This window comes from Natrix helvetica (assembly GCF_964273705.1).
Source record: "Natrix helvetica genome assembly, chromosome: Z".
NCBI lineage: Eukaryota > Metazoa > Chordata > Lepidosauria > Squamata > Natricidae > Natrix > Natrix helvetica.
Genome location: NC_138554.1, coordinates 59,306,607 through 59,322,960, shown reverse-complemented (window position 1 = coordinate 59,322,960; position 16,354 = coordinate 59,306,607). Strand labels below are relative to the sequence as shown.

Sequence of the window (16,354 nt, the reverse complement as noted above, 5' to 3'; positions counted from 1 at the left end):
AGCTGGATCCGGCCCACAGGGTGCTTAGATCTGGCCCATGGGGCTGCCCTGGAAATAGTGAAGGACCGACCCATGGTGTTTCTGCAAGTGAAAACAGCTTGCGAGGGCTATACACTGCCTTCCTGAGCTCTGTTTTTGCTGGCAGAGAAGGAGGCCATCCCAGGTGAAAACGGAGCTTGGGAGCCTGTTTTGGCTGGGAAAGCGCTCAGGCCATCACAGGTACCTCCCAACACAAGTGATGTCATGCTGGCCACGCCCACCTTGGCCCCCTGAGGTCAAACACAAAACTGATGTGGCCCTCAATGAAATCAAGTTTCATCCCTCAAGGTTAACATAAAAAAATAGATTTCTTATTAATAGTTTAGTTTTTAAACAATCATTATGTTTTAGCATATGGTTGTGAGCAACTTAAAATCAGCCTATTTTGAGCTCCTGTTCTCAGCTTTTTTCACATTATTTTACTCTCAAAACTAAGCTGTATTGACAGGAAAACATGTATATGATCTGAAGATAAATTACAATATAAAATCAAATATATTTAAATATTAGAAATACTTGCCATGTTTTCAGAAGTCATATCAAACAAATATGATAAATGACTAAGATGCTAAAAAACTTTTTCGTCTTCAGAACAAAGGCTAAAACACAAATAAAAGAACAAAGGCCCTTCATTTTCCTTTCATTGGAGAAAAAGTTAAATAACATTGAGAAATTATAAATAACAGACATAATAATTAAAGAACACAAAGAAACCCCAACTGTTATGAGAACCATTGAATGCTAAGTTTTCTTTTAAACACAATATTCAAAACAGTGAATTGAAACTTTCAAATTTAATTTAAACTTCAACCTTAAGAAAATTACAGTACAATGCGCCTTCATATTCCATGAATAATTTTGCAATGAGAAAATGGATCTTCTCATGGGAAATTCTGGAATAAGCTAAGCAGTTTGTGGTATACTATCCTAGACCCTCTGTCTTGCTTTAAACTTCTTTAGTCTAACAGGCATAATTGAGCACTATAACTAAAAAATAAAATTAGAAAGTTGTGCTGATGTTGATGAGACAGGGAGAATCAAGGCAGATGTAGCAGTCGTAATATAATATATAACAAAATTATGCAGATATCAAATGTCTGTTGCCAGATATATTAATATATCTTTTACATGAAAAGTTCATAATTAAACCATCCTATGACAAATTATTCCTCATTTTTCCCCATCCTCTTCTACTACTACCACGATCATTACTATTGTTCAACAAAAATACGGGCAGGACACAACATAAAAATATAGATACAAAATAAAAGCATAAGACAAATGGACATATAAACAATTGTAATGTGGTAATAGTCAATGATAATTCCCCAAAGGCTTCTGGAACAATATGATGATAAACTATATACTGTATAACTGTATAAACTATATGGAAATAAAGACAGTAAATGAAATCAGATTAATGACCTGTGGTATATCCAAAGGGAAAAGTGTACTAATTGCAAAATCTCTGTTACAGATTTATGTACTATGAAATAAAGATGTAAATAAAGAAAATAAAGATGTATCTGGGAATTTAAATTTCAGGAATCAGGGTTACTGGGGAGTTGCTTGGCACTGACAGGGCAACTTTTTAAACAGATGAAAGAGCATAAGCACTAGTTGCTCTCTGCATTTGGAATTTATAAAATGAAACCAATCGTGAATTGGTTTTAGATTGTTTTCTGAGAAATTGGGAAAGTAACCTCGATAGTGGGACATGTCTTAATTGTGCACAGTGCTAGAACATGATTATATCTCCTTATCTTCCTGAGAATCCGTTTTTTTCATTTTTAAACATATTTTATTATAGTTACACACACACACACATATATATGTGTGTGTGTGTTGTATTTGTGCTGATAAATAAATAAAGGGAGACTAGTATAGATCCATTTCAAGCTATTTAGCTCTCATCAGCTAGCCATACTCTTACTGGGATTTGAACCTGGGCTGTATTACATATTAGGCAGGAGTCTTAGCCACTAAGCCACAGGCTCTCCTCCTTTATCAGCTGAGCCAGGGAAATAGGTATGTATTTGTGTTACAACCCCTGGTATGCCCAAATATGGAAGGAAGCTCACTACTCCCTCTTTCTCTCCTTTGGCTCATTACAAAAAACCATCCAGGCAGAAAACCATATTTTTATTTTTAATGTTGCCTTTTTATATTTGTGTTGTATTTGTGCTGATAAATAAATAAAGGGAGACTAGTATAGATCCATTTCAAACTATTTAGCTCTCATCAGCTAATCACTTCATCAGCTATTAATTTGTGTTTCATAGTATAGGAATCCCCTCCCCCGAGAATGAAATATTTGGGGGAATATTACGAAACAGAATATTATACTTCCCCAAAGGAGAAATGGAGAAACATATTTTATAGCCAGTTTTTCTTAATGTGCCTATTCACAAACAAAACACCTTCACCTCCAGTGATGGGATTAAAATTTACATCCTTCTCCACCCAGATTCTAAGAACAGGACATGACCTTTAGGACATGATAGGATTAAGCCACCACCATTAGAATAGCAAAAGACACAGAGCTCACTACATTGGACAACTCATAGGGACATTTCAGACATTGCACAACCCCCAGCAGCATGACGGAAACCTATAAAGATCCATCTACTTATTCAACCAATTGGTCAGCTGCCCCAGAACTACATGCTGTTGGTGGTTCTGGTCAACAGTAAATAGACCTTCTTTCTGTTAAAAGCTTCTGCAGAAAGCACCAAGAGATTGGAATGTTTCAAAATATACTGTATTAAAAATCTGAGAATTAAAGAATTCAGCCTTTGTAAAATAAATTATCAAGATGTTTCTTCTCTCTCTTCCTAGGCAACTGAATTGTCATTTTCACTGCTAGATCCTCTAAGAGAAAAGAAGATCTTATGCAATTTTAACATGGAAGAAGAAGAGCAGATTATTGACAAAAGTGTCTGTTTCCTTCTTTCTGATCCAGAAAAGTATCCTCTTCACTCCTAAGAACCTTATCTAGCCTGGAAATGGGTTCTCCTTGATTTTAGAGTATTTCGGTGGTGAAGCTACCAAATGCAAGCTTCCAATGGAAGATAGCACTCTTCCAAAAAAAGACAAATTGCCTATTTATAATTAATTAATATTTTCAATAAAATAGATAAAAGCTTTCTATCATAAATATTGAATAGGGCAATTACTTCCCCCACCCCCTCATTGCAAACGGAGGGGAAAGGTTGTTAAGAATAGGGAAAACTATTGAACAGAAAGGAAGAAGCAAGAGGTGCAAATACTGGCAAATACTACTATTGCAAAGTATGGATGCCCTTGAGATTATGCTTGGTAAAGTCAATTGGGCTGAAATCCCATCTTTTGTAACAGTCTTTTCTCCCTTTCCAGTTACTTTTTCCTTTCCTTTCCTTTCTCCAGTTTTTCACTCACCTTTCTCTCCAGTCCAGCTCCCCTATAGTCCTCCATTGTCCTCTTTTTCTTGTCAGGAGGACTAAGAAAGAATTGTATGGGGGTACCAGGGTCTTTATGCTTGTGTTTGTGTGTGAGAGAGGAGTTTCTCTATGTATGAATTGTCAGGGGATACAGATACAGATCCGTCAATGTTTAAATGGAGGCAAGTAATTTAAATTAGTCACTAAGTCCATTATTTATTTTTGTGCTGGCTCTTCCTTTTTTTCCAAGGTAGATTCTGGGGAGGGCATGTTTATCAACAGCAAGTATAGTGAAATGATGAGCATGTGATGGTTTAATCACTCCAAAGCCACCAGCAATCATTTACTAGTTAGGACATTTAATAAAATGGTGTTTCTATTTGCCATGGCACTTAAATGCACACGCCATCCTCATGTTCCCTCCTCCCCACAAATATCCCTAATGTTTATCATCCCCAAGTGTGATAAATGTGAAACCAGGAGGGATTGCTTTTCAGTATAGTTGGTTTTTTTTTTGGGGGGGGGGGGAAGTCTTCCTTTGGAAATCAGGCTAATGTCCCAGATTGTACTCAGACATTTAAATCACTTCAGGTTACTTTTTCTTACTACTTTTTCTTCTTCTTCCTGAGTTGTCATTTTTAATATTCTCAAGGTTGATTTTATGTTTGTTAAATTTACCATGACTATTGTAAATTGTCCCACAGATGGTACTCATCATATAAACTCCCAGGATTTGGATTGCTTGCAATGTGACACAAATACAATAAATAAACTTTGGGTGAAGGAAGACAGCTGTATGTTTCAAAAGAGTGTATGTTTATCATTTATCTGCTCTTTATCTTACGTGCACCATCACAGGCTAACTTTGCCCACAATTGGTATTTGATCATGAATGGCTCAAATTTTCCTCAGCATTCCATCCTTTTGAGGTTAGTAAAATGAGGACCCAGACTGTTAGGGGCAATATGCTGACATTGTAAAATTCCCAGAGAGTGCTGCGAAGCACTACGGGGAGGTATATAAGCTAAAGTCCTACTACTTTCCTTCCTCAACTCCTTATCCCCCTTTTTTCTAGCTATAAGTAATGTGCAGTGATTTGTTTTAGTAGCTGGAGAACGATAGCCTGGTCTTACAATCTGATTTTCCAGTGGAAACCGATAGTATTCCCTACTGTGACTCTGACCCAAGAACATTTGTGATTTTCTGAGTGATCTCATAAAATCATAAAATCAACTCATTTATAACAGAGGTCACTATCTATATGGTTGCCATGGTTCTGGGAATTCTATGATGTCAGGAATCATAATAAACTGATGTCACAGCAGTGGCATTCTCCTGTAGCCTCCATATGGAATAACATGTGGTTGCTTAGTAACTGCATAGAATCACCTCAATTGTTGCCTGCAACATTCCAAGCCATCCCTCACTTGGGTAAAACGAGCAAGAGGGGATAGGCATCATGAGATGTGTTGCCCCCTTTGCGACCCAAATTTTCCTGGTTGGAATGCTGGTATTTTTTGAAAGGTTGGATGGATTTATACTTCCATGCCCAGCCTCAAACATTAATTGCAAAAGGAATACCAATTCTCCTAGTTATGACAATGTGCATATTCAGGAGACACTTGGTAATTCCATTGAATTTCTTAGGTCATCAATTTTAAAATTATGGAGTAGATTAACTAAATCAAATCCTCATAAATATTTGGATGAAAAGGGATCTCATGAAAATCTGCTGAAAATACTGTACAAATCATCCAATGTCACACAAGTGGCACTCAAAGCAAAAATAATCAAAAAGGAAGAGACTCAAGAGTTGGAAGTCCAAAAGGATTTAACTACAGAAATTTTGAAAGCTTCTAGGGACATCAGCCTGACAACTAAAAGCTATTCAGAAGGGTTAAAGAATGATCAGAATAAGGGAAAGAAAGATCATTGGCTTCAGAATAATCCAAGAAAAAAAGACTTGCCTGCTAGGTTACCAACAAAGAGGCAAGGATTAGCAAAAACCACAGGGAAACTTGCAGAAGATCAAGCAAAACATAACTCACATACAATGGCTGAAAAACGGTGGAAGCTTGCAGGGCGACAAGTCCCTCTGGCTACCATAGCAAAAATTGCAGAAAACAAAGAGAAAACTCATGAGTTGGAGATCCAAAAGGAAGTGGCCACAAAAATTTCAGAAAATTCCTGGGACATCAACATGAAATCTAAAAGCCCTCTGGAATGGTTAGAGAGCCATCAAAAAATAATACAAGATGATCATGAGCTTGTAAAAAAGCAAAAAGAAGATTTATTTCTTATGTTCCTAACAAAAAGGCGACAATTTGCAGAAAGTATAGGAAAACTTCAAGCAGAGCAAGTAAAACCTGCTTCACACACAATGGCTATACAATGGTGGAAGCTTGCAAGACGACAAGTAGCTCTGAAGGATAAGAAGTGGCCACATGGCACTCCTAAAGCAAAAATAAAAGGGAAAAAAGAGAAATCTCATCAGTTGGAGATCCAAATGGAAGTGGCTACTGAAATTTCAGAACATTCCTGGAACATCAACATGAAATCTAGAAGCCCTCTGGAATGGTTAAAGAACCATCAAAAAATAAGTCAAGATGATCATGAGCTCATAAAAAAGCAAACAGGAGAAGATTTATTTCTTATGTTCCTAACAAAAAGGCGACAATTTGCAGAAAGCATAGGAAAACTTCAAGCAGAGCAAGTAAAACCTGCTTCACACACAATGGCTATACAATGGTGGAATCTTGCAAGACGACAAGTAGCTCTGAAGGATAAGAACTGGCCACAAGTCACTCCCAAAGCAAAAATTGCAGAAAACAAAGAGAAAACTCATGAGTTGGAGATCCAAAAGGAAGTGGCCACAAAAATAGAACATTCCTGGGACATCAATATGAAATCTAAAAGCCCTCTGGCATGGTTAAAGAGCCATCAAAAAATAATACAAGATGATCATGAGCTCGTAAAAAAGCAAACAGGAGAAGATTTATTTCTTATGTTCCTAACAAAAAGACGACAATTTGCAGAAAGCATAGGAAAACTTCAAGCAGAGCAAGTAAAACCTGCTTCACACACAATGGCTATACAATGGTGGAATCTTGCAAGACGACAAGTAGCTCTGAAGGATAAGAAGTGGCCACAAGTCACTCTCAAAGCAAAAATAAAAGGGAAAAAAGAGAAATCTCATCAGTTGGAGATCCAAATGGAAGTGGCTACTGAAATTTCAGAAGCTGATGACATCAGCCTGAGGGTTAAAAACCCTATGGAAAGGTTAAAGAGCCACCAGACAATGGTACAGGAAATTCATGACCTTGGAAACAAACCAAGTGAAGGAGGCTTATTCCTTCAGTTGGTAACAGAAAGGCAAGGATTTGGAGGAACTTCTGGAACATTTGCAGGAGAGCAAATAACACCTACTTCACGTACAATGGTTGAAAAAACAGGGAACCCTGTAGCACTACCAGATCCTCAGCTGGTTTCTTTCCTTCACAGGTTTCCTCAACCATCAGTTCACTCCTTACGGAAGCGCTCCATTTTACATCTTCCGACTCAGCTGCCTCCTTTGACTTCTTCGGTTGTAGTGGATGATGGCGGTGAGGATCAGTTTGGTAAAGTAGATGAACAGAATGAGCAAATCTCAGAGAAATTTTTGGGGGAGGAATTTGAGTCTCAGGAATCAAAAAAAGAAAATATTCCCATACACTTAATAATTAGAGGAAACAACACCAGAATCATCACTGAGGAGCCTGAAACTTTCAACGAACTGTTGCCTGGTGAGACTTATTGGGAGCATCATGGACCCTCGACCTCTGCTCCCCCTTCATTTGATTTTTTATCAACCACTGATAATTTTTTCCCTCAGCGTTATGCCTTTGAATCTGAGTGGCAAAAAACAGCAAGTTCCAGAAAAATGGAGAAACCCCCTGATGAGGTAAAAACAACCTAGATAAGTAGTCCTAACAAGTGGACTCTTAGGAGTTTTACCAAGACTTGGTTACTTAAAAGTATGTCTTCTAAGACCAAATTGGTGTAAATTATTTGTACATTCATTTCTGTAAAAGCAGTTATTGTACTAGAGTAAAAGCCCTTTTAGATTGATTATAGTAATGTGAGAATGCCATTTCTCTGTATGATTCCCATGTCTATTCTCAAGCAAAAGTGACATGTGTATTTATGTGAGGTTCTTACAGATGCTCTTCAGCATCTGGGAAGAGTGGCATATAGCACAAAGGTAAAGTAACTGAAACGTGAAGACAAAGAAGAACAGAATGAGGTTCACCAGAATTAAAACAGAGATTTCAGATTAAATTATATGGTTTTTAAGAAAACTGGATTGGTAGAACTGTTGTTGCTTTTAAAAGGTAAAAATGTACCTTTTTTTCGCTGGGGAAAGGAGCTTTTTATGGATTGGAAGAATTGCAAAAGTCTGCAATATCTCTTGTGTAAAGATGACAACTGGTCTATAAAGAAAACGGATTTACCGAACAATGATAGAGTCAAATATTTCCTGCACAAGATGATGATGGACCATTGTCTCTGACCAGATTTTTCAACTTAATTTCTGCTTTTGAATTTTGACACACTATTTTAAAGGGGCAAAATGGATACTGTAATAAATACCTATTTTTTTAAAATAGTAAATTTGACAAAAGTTTTCTAAACTTTTGTAGGTAAAAATTAAACTTTGACAACATATCTCTATTCAAACAATAATAAATAAGGTTTACTTTAATTGATATTTTTGTAATAATCCATACACAGCATTGCAAATTAAGAAATAATCATTACTTGTTTACATAATTCCTGGCTACTTTTTAAAAATATTTTTTACCCTGATACATATAGTTTCTCCCATGTGTTAGCAGTAATATTACTTTTCCCATCTATATTTATCGGAGTACGTTTGGTCAGTTGTTTATGAAGATTTTGTTAATGTTATGTAAACTTGTTTTTTATAAAATATATGATTTGTGTGTTCACTGTACTTTTCCAAGTGGGTTTATTATGAATGTGCATTTATAAGACTCACCCTATGTGATTTTTTTTCCTGATATAATCCAATGGGTATTTTGTCAGGTTTTGTGGGGCTAATAGATGCTTTGGCATAAAGGCTTCCTACTCTTCCATCTGTCTGGTATTCAGCAGACAAGCTAGATGGGTAAAAGTTGCCAAGGAAAATTACAAGACTGCCTGGAGGGGAACAAAAATTCTGAAACTTGCCTTTGTCTTGTCTTGAGTTTACCATGAATTGGTAAGAGCCTCTTATCAAAGTATAAATCAATAATAAACTAGATTCTAAGTTAATAAAACATGATTAAAAACATATTATGGATTAGTAGAGTATCTTCAAGAAATGGGTTTAGATTATAGCTGTTACTAAATTTTTATATTGTGTGATATTGGGCTAAGGCATTCAAATTAAGCAAGTTCTTGCTTAACATTATCTGACAACTAAGCTGTTACAGAACAGTCCAATATATCTGATGAGTACATCTTGCCTTCTATATCATTAGTCAGGATGAAGAAAATGTTGCAGTACATGAAAACCTATCTTCTATTTTGCTTCTCTTTGTTTAACTTTGCAGATAGCAAGGCAGGAAATTCCAAAATACCAAAACGTCAACATTATTTACCAGTACTTGCAATTGGCTCTTTCAGTGACAACAATTATAATGATTATTGCAATGCTATTTTTCATTAAGGTAAGCTAAAATATTTTACTAGAGATCCTTAAATTAATTTATTAACCCACTATATCTCAAAGCCCAGTAATGAAAAAATAAACATTCCAACTTTCAAAATATTGCTTTCGTGAAGAGCTTACATTTCCTTAAACACTAACTCAGGGAGATCCCATTACTGCAGCAGGATTTAATATAATATATTCAACCACAGAGAGCCGCAGCAGATGTGATAGTGCCATAACAACGTCACAAGAAAGGGTGGGACTGGTTTTTGTAAAATAATTGGTGATGGGGGGCAAATAGAGATAACTAGATGGGTGTATACAGTTGGATTCATTCTACCTCGAAGTCTGATAGGGAACACTAGGCTGGAAGGCTTGATTTGGTCCATAAGACCTCCTTATGAAGCTTATCAAACCACGTTGGAGTCAAAGACCTTTTTATGATCAGAAGATGGAGAAAAGGAAGACTTTCTTACTGGGAAACAGAGAAAAAGACATTGTTCTCTAGCCAGTGGTTGATTCTTTTTCCTCGCTGTGAAAAATCTTTACATTTATCCCTCACAATCTCGTCTCTCTTTTTGGATTAAACAGATCTATTCTCATCAAGCTGCCAAAGGAATGGAAGGGACCCCTCTAGAAAAACGGTAACTCTTGCCTGGAGATACTTAGTTATTTGCAGCTCTCTGCTCTGAACATCCTCTTTATGAGGACTAGTCTCAAGGTTTTTTGGCCATGCACCTGTGAGTTTCACTTTTAAAAAGCAAGTTTTAGTGCACAGGATGCTGCATGTAAAAGTTGAAAACACTGATAACATGGCTGAATAATCTGCTTTTTTGCTGGCTGAATTTGTATGTAAAGCACCGGCTTCCTCTTACATTCCTCAACTGGTGTTATATGTCCCCCTTTCCTCTTGGTAACTTTAAACTATTTTCAGTGCTGAACGAACACTAAAGTTGAGATTGCCAGGCGGGCATGCATGCTAATGAAGCCAAAAATAAGTAAAGCCCCAAAGAGATACCTGGTTACCTGCAAGATGCATTCTTAATCTTTGGAGATAATTGCAGTTGTGGGTTTCTCCACATCTTCCGATCTTGTCTGCTTTGGCTAATGTCAGGTTTGATGGTGTCCAGCCACAGTGTTCTTTGATGGCCTGACATCCTTTTACCGCTAATTCTTCCAATATATCTTTGCTTTCTCCAGTAAATAACCTTGCATGACATGGCTGAAGTATAATTACAGAGGGAATAGTCCCATTTTGTGAGTTAGAGGACATTTTTATTTTTTTCATTACAAAATTATTTGGGCATATTTGGATTTGGCCAAATGTTATATTACTGCAATAAACTTTACATGGAACTTCCCTTGAAGATCACTTCAAGTGCCCTTGAAAGCAACTCAGATGCTACAACTGGTCCAAAAAGCAGTGACACGTGCTCTATTGGGTATTCCTATGTTTGCCCTCTGTTGTATATGCTGTCTTCCTTCTGGATGTAATAAGTTGCTGGTTGTTACCTTTAAATCTCTACATGGCAGGGACCAGGGTATTTGCGGGGTCAATTCTCCCTGCCCATCCTACCACTCAAATAGGGTAGGTTCGCTCCAGGTCCTTTCCATGAAGTCTTGCTTTTTAGTGGAATTTTGGAAGTGTGACTTTTCCTGTGGCTGTCCCTACCTTTTGGAGTACCCCCCCCCGCCCCCAAATGATTCAACAAGCCTTCTCTCTTTAAGCCTTTTGGAAGGCTGTCAGTACCTGTGCTTTTATCGAGATGCAGGGATGGAAACAGAATATCTGAAACTGATGGTGCTACCTCCCAAGGGGATGACTGAGAAGGCTAGTTTTTGTTTTCATTTTGTAGTCTTATATTTATTGGTTTTTCTGCTTTTATTTATTTATCAGACCTTTACAAATCCCTGAGGTTCATTCTGTGGAAAAACTGTAAATAATTACATGTGCTACAAAACGGTCACTAATATTGTTTTCCTGTTTAAACTTTCAAGCACCATAACAAGCCTTTAGCATTTTTGTTGAGATGAAATTATTAGATATTCTTAGAGTGTTGTTTCCAACCTAATTGAGTAACTGAGCAGAGTTAAAGATATTGTAAGAATAAATTACCCCCTGCAATACAGTATTTTATTTTCAAATGTAACTATATTTTTCTCATGTTTTAGCAAGTATAAAATTAAATTAACATTTTTGATTTGCTTGCTGGCACAATGGAGGACTGGAGACATGCCTTGCACAAGGCTTGTGATGCTCGGCACAAAAGAGGATTGACCTCTTCTGCCACAAATTCATTTACCTGCAAAGTATGTTCCAACTTGGGCGGGGCTTGGATAAGAAGGCTTAAATATGAAGTTGACTTTCCTCCAAACCCAACAGAAAAGGCCACATGGTGAGATTAAAGACATCTTTTTGCAAGCCTAACGGCAGTAGTATTTTTTTAAAAAAGACTAAAATGATAGATCCAGGGCATGGAGGACCATACAAAAAGCAAGCTTACATACAAGTGTCTACTGTTGCAAGTGCTGCTGCAAGACACACATACAGTTCTTGGGGGCCCTGTTACACCACTGCTCTATGAACTGAACTGGTTGCTAGTTTGCTTGGGAATGCAGTTCAGAGTATTAGTTATTGACTAAGTTATTGACCAGGTGAAGATGAAATATTCAACTGCTGCCAGAATAATATTAAATTCTGCTTTTAATTTCCTTATCAGCACTTCTTCAGACGAAGACACTTTAAAGAACAGGTAAGTAGTTGCAGTGTGCAAATCAGGATTATATCTCTTTTAAGAATTTCTGAAGTGGTTCAGAATGCATCTTCTGATCCACATTTATAAATTACTTGTGTAAAACAATAGAAAAAAAGAAGTTGTAGGAAATAGGAAAAGGAAGGAGAAAACAAAAAAGAGCAAAAGCAACCTTCATATTAAAAGATTAGCAATTTCGGAAAGAGCATTGGACATTTTTGACCATATCAAATGGATGGTTTTAAAGGACATGGCAGAGATTAAGGAACTGAGACAATATTTTTGTTTACTTGAAGTTAGACCATAGCACTTATTGTCCTCAGGTAAGGACCAGAATGTCAAAACTTTTTCTGTTTTGCTTTTGCATTTGCGTTTTAATTGGATCCTATATTTACTCTTTGAACAACAGTCAGAAAACTCACAGTAATGTATGGACAAATGGCTCTTTTTAGAAATGGAAATGCTTGATAAATTAATAAAGCCCTCTGCTAGAGCATGATATAATTAAAATAGCATACAATCTAAAATAAAACATAAAACAATAAAACTAGTATTCCTCTCTAACTCAAATGGATAAAAATACTGCATGAAGAAGGAATTGAGTTTTCCCCCCCAGAATTCTTTGCTAGAATTCAGGACATAGAAAGCAAATGAATATTTTGTGGATATGAAAAATTGGATCTAGATCTCAAACAAAATATAAGTCCTTTCTGAAAAATCTAGCCTAGCAACACTGCAGTTTGGGAAGGGAACATAAGAATTTGTATATGAATACCTGATGTTCCAGATTTTCTTAATATATCCAATTCAAGAGAACATATTTTCCAGTGTATGTTAAAATATATAATGATGTTTTCATATTAGCTTGGCTTAATAGAATCTAGAAATGTAGATTTAGAAGTCAGTTGCTGCTTTCTGGCAAAGAAGCTAGGATCTTGCAACAGATTTATCAAAAGAAATGGCACTTAGATTTCTATGCCACCCTAAAGTGCTTTACAGCACTCTCTGAGCTGTTTATAGTGTCAGGATAACACCCCCAACAGTATGGGGGCATTATTGTTGGGGCAATACTGACCTTGGAAGGATGAGCCAACCTTGAGCCAACAGGATGTAATTCCTGGCTGTGGGCAGAGTTAGCCTGCAGTACAGCATCCTAATAATTAGCCATACTACTCAGGAGAGAAAGTACTGCAAGGTGTGAAATGAGGCTGAGTTGGCAAACTAAAGAAAAAGAGGCCAGGGCTGTTGAAAGAGAGTAGGAAGTGAAACACAAATAAACAAACAAACAGAAACTCAAAGGACTTGTTAAAATATCTCAGTATGTAATATAGTATTATGTTTTACCTGCTACAATTCTGGGTTTGATTCAAAAATACATATCCTGACCTTTATAGCCAATTCACGAATAAACCCCTGGGAATATAGTGTGTTTTACTCCTATGTAAATTTACAATTGGATGCCAGCAAAGAATCCTTCCAAACACAGTTTTATTAGGAATAAACAATATTCTTTTTATTAGTTGCATCCATTTTATTCTTCCTATCTATTGAAATAACCTTTATTTAGAAGGATACTTGTTTGCTATAGCATAGAAATAGTCGTGCATTTCATTTATTTATTTATTACTTATTAAACAAATTTTTACAGCCACCCAACTCACATATAGATAATTCCAGGTGGCTTACAATATTTATTAATGTGGTGTAAACAATTAATTTCATTCAAGTTTGTCAAGAAAGAAAAAGTTGGAGCATGGTAGTTTTATTCCCAGTCTTGTTGGAAGGCTAGTATGAGGCCTCTGGAATCTTGTTTTACTGCTCACTCACATGCTGACAGACTAAAAGTAGCTGTTGTGAGAAGATTCTATGGGTGGTTATTGAGCCCTCTTTTTTTAGAGAGGGGGCTACCAGAGTGTTGTTGAAATTGCTTCTAGAATATTATGAGGCGCATCAAGAAAAGCAATTGGTACTGGTTTTCCTTGATGCACAAAAAGCATTTGACAAGGTAATTTGGAAATTTATAACAACAGAACTAGATAGGATGAAAAATTTACAAAAATGATAAAAAAAAACTTTATAACACCCAGACAACCAAAGTTCTGATGAACTGAGAACTAACAGAGAAGATCGAAATAAAAAAGGGAATTAGACAGGGATGCCCCTCTCTCCTTTGCTGTTTATACTAACTCTGGAAATATTGTTCAATGAAATTAGGAAGGACCAGGGAATAAAAGGTTTAAGACTTAAAAATGAAGAATATAAGACCCAAGCCTATGCCGATGACTTAGTATTGTTTTAGAAGATTCACAAGAATACAATCCGAAATTAATCCAAAAATTAGAAGAATATGGCAAAGTGGCAGGATTAAAAATTAATAAAAGCAAAACAAAAACGATAACTAAGAATATGACAAAAAAGCAAGAGGAATTGGAATTAGTAAGTAAAATGCAAATAACTAAGAAAGTAAAATAAAGTAAAATACTTGGGGATCTGGGTGTTGGCAAAATGTTCTACAATTAAAGACGACAATTAATAAATAGTGACACAAATTAAAAAAAGATTTAGAAAGTTGGAAAAATATTCAGCTATCACTAATGGGATGTATAGCCACATTTAAAACGAATATTTTACCAATATTTTATTTTTGTTGCAAGTTGTACCTATTAGTCCAGGTAAAAGTTTCTTTCAAGGATTAAACAAACTAACTGCTAGGTTCATCTGGCAAGGACAAAAAGCGAGGATTAAACTAAAGTCAATGCAAGATAGCAAAGAGAAAGGAGGCTTAGCATTACCAAAATGGGAGTTATATGCATTAGCAGTAACAACAACATGGGTAAAGGACTGGATAGAGTTAAAGAATAAAAGAATCTTGACTTTAGAAGGCCATGATCTGCAAACAGGTCAGCGTTTCTATGGGGTGATAAAAATAAAACGCACAAATACTTTCAAAACATCTAATTATTGCAAAACTGGCTCAAAATTAAAAAAAAAAAAACACTGTGAAAATCCCGAATTGGCTATCCCCGACAGAAAGGATGATGCACCCAAATTTTACAGATATGAATAAAGTGTTAAAATACAGAGACTTATTTAACGGACAGGGAAATTTTAAAACAATCGAAGAATTGGCAGAACAAAACATGAAAGTTGACTTGTGTAACCTACTTTCAAATCAAAATTAAACACAATAATGATACTAAATTTACGGCATCAAAATGGAACCATGCGAATTACATAAAATAATCCAAAGCTCAGAAAGAAAGATGATAGGGAGAATATATAAATTTCTTCTTAAGTATAAGATGGAAGAATTAATTATGAAAGACCAAATGGTAAAATGGGCACAGAACTTTGGCTACAATATTGAATTAGATTAATGGGAAAAGTTTGGGGGGACAAATTTAAAAATGACACTATCGGTTGCATATAAGGAAATCCAGTACAAAATTTTTTTAGAGACGGCACCTGGCTCCAGTAATGTTAGCAAAAATCTCAGCAAATACCTCCCAAAATGTTGGAAATGTGAATCAACACACGGAACATATCATGTATGGTGGACATGTGTGGAAGCTAAAAAGTATTGGAAAAGGATTAAAAATTGGCTAGAGTCAATAACAGGAGTCAAAATATATTGAAAACCAGACGTTTTTCTACTAGGAATAATGACTTTGAAATATAAAAAAGAAATCCAGTATTTAATTTTACACATAATTATGACGGTGAGGATGCCTTCGCTCAGAAATGGAAAAATAAATTAATACCAAACAAAGATGAAATAATAAGAAAGGTTATGGACTGTGCCAAAATGAACAAATTAACAAAAGAAATCCAGGGAAAATAAGAAACAGAATATTACCAGATATGGGAAAAATGGTATAGATGGATGGAGGAAAGAAACAAGGATCAATGAAAGAAGTCAATAAAGTCCAAAAATGGAAGTTAAGGAGAATTAACATATATATATGCACACAAGAGAGTTTAAATTTATTAGAGGTAATCACTCAATGTAGCAGATAGATGAGTAAAATAAGAGGATTAAAAATGGTGAAATGCAAATGAAATATACTAGAAGGGGAAATAACATAAGGAGAATTGTATTGATTTGATATTGCTATTAGAACGAACAGGAAGTTCCTGTTTGTACTGTATTGTGTAAACATAGTGTACATCTAAGTTTTGTGTGTGTGTATTTTGTAAATAAAACAAAGCTCTTAGCAAGATATGCACCAGTAGGAAAAGCTGGTAGGAAAAGCAAACTCTCTGCTTTTCTGCTTCTTAGTAACATGTCCGTTCTACTTTCTAGAATATGTAGTTTTATAAACACATCGTAATATCATCTTTTTATTTCTTTTATATCTACAGAAGTCCAGGAGAGGAAGAAAAAGAGGAATACTAATCATACTTTTCACTATTTATTATTAAATATATTAAATATGTTATTTGACTTG

General features: G+C 35.8%; 1 protein-coding gene across 3 annotated transcripts in view; it reads left to right on the top strand.

The window, feature by feature from the left end:
* The window catches only part of LOC309381967 (uncharacterized protein), a 19,738-nt gene extending 3,384 nt beyond the window's left edge, over positions 1-16,354 (top strand). Inside the window, exons 1-5 of one of the 3 annotated variants that reach the window (XR_014173607.1) lie at positions 2,877-3,005; positions 9,053-9,169; positions 9,745-9,797; positions 11,874-11,906; positions 16,269-16,354. Coding sequence is in view for 2 of the 3 variants with exons in the window: in XM_081933348.1 (XP_081789474.1) it covers positions 4,120-4,269; positions 9,053-9,169; positions 9,745-9,797; positions 11,051-11,093 (363 nt within the window). In the remaining variant the exon portion in view is untranslated. Of the gene's footprint in view, positions 1-2,876; positions 3,006-4,023; positions 4,270-9,052; positions 9,170-9,744; positions 9,798-11,050; positions 11,148-11,873; positions 11,907-16,268 lie in introns of those variants that run through there. The other 2 variants (XM_081933349.1, XM_081933348.1) reach the window with 2 other exon arrangements.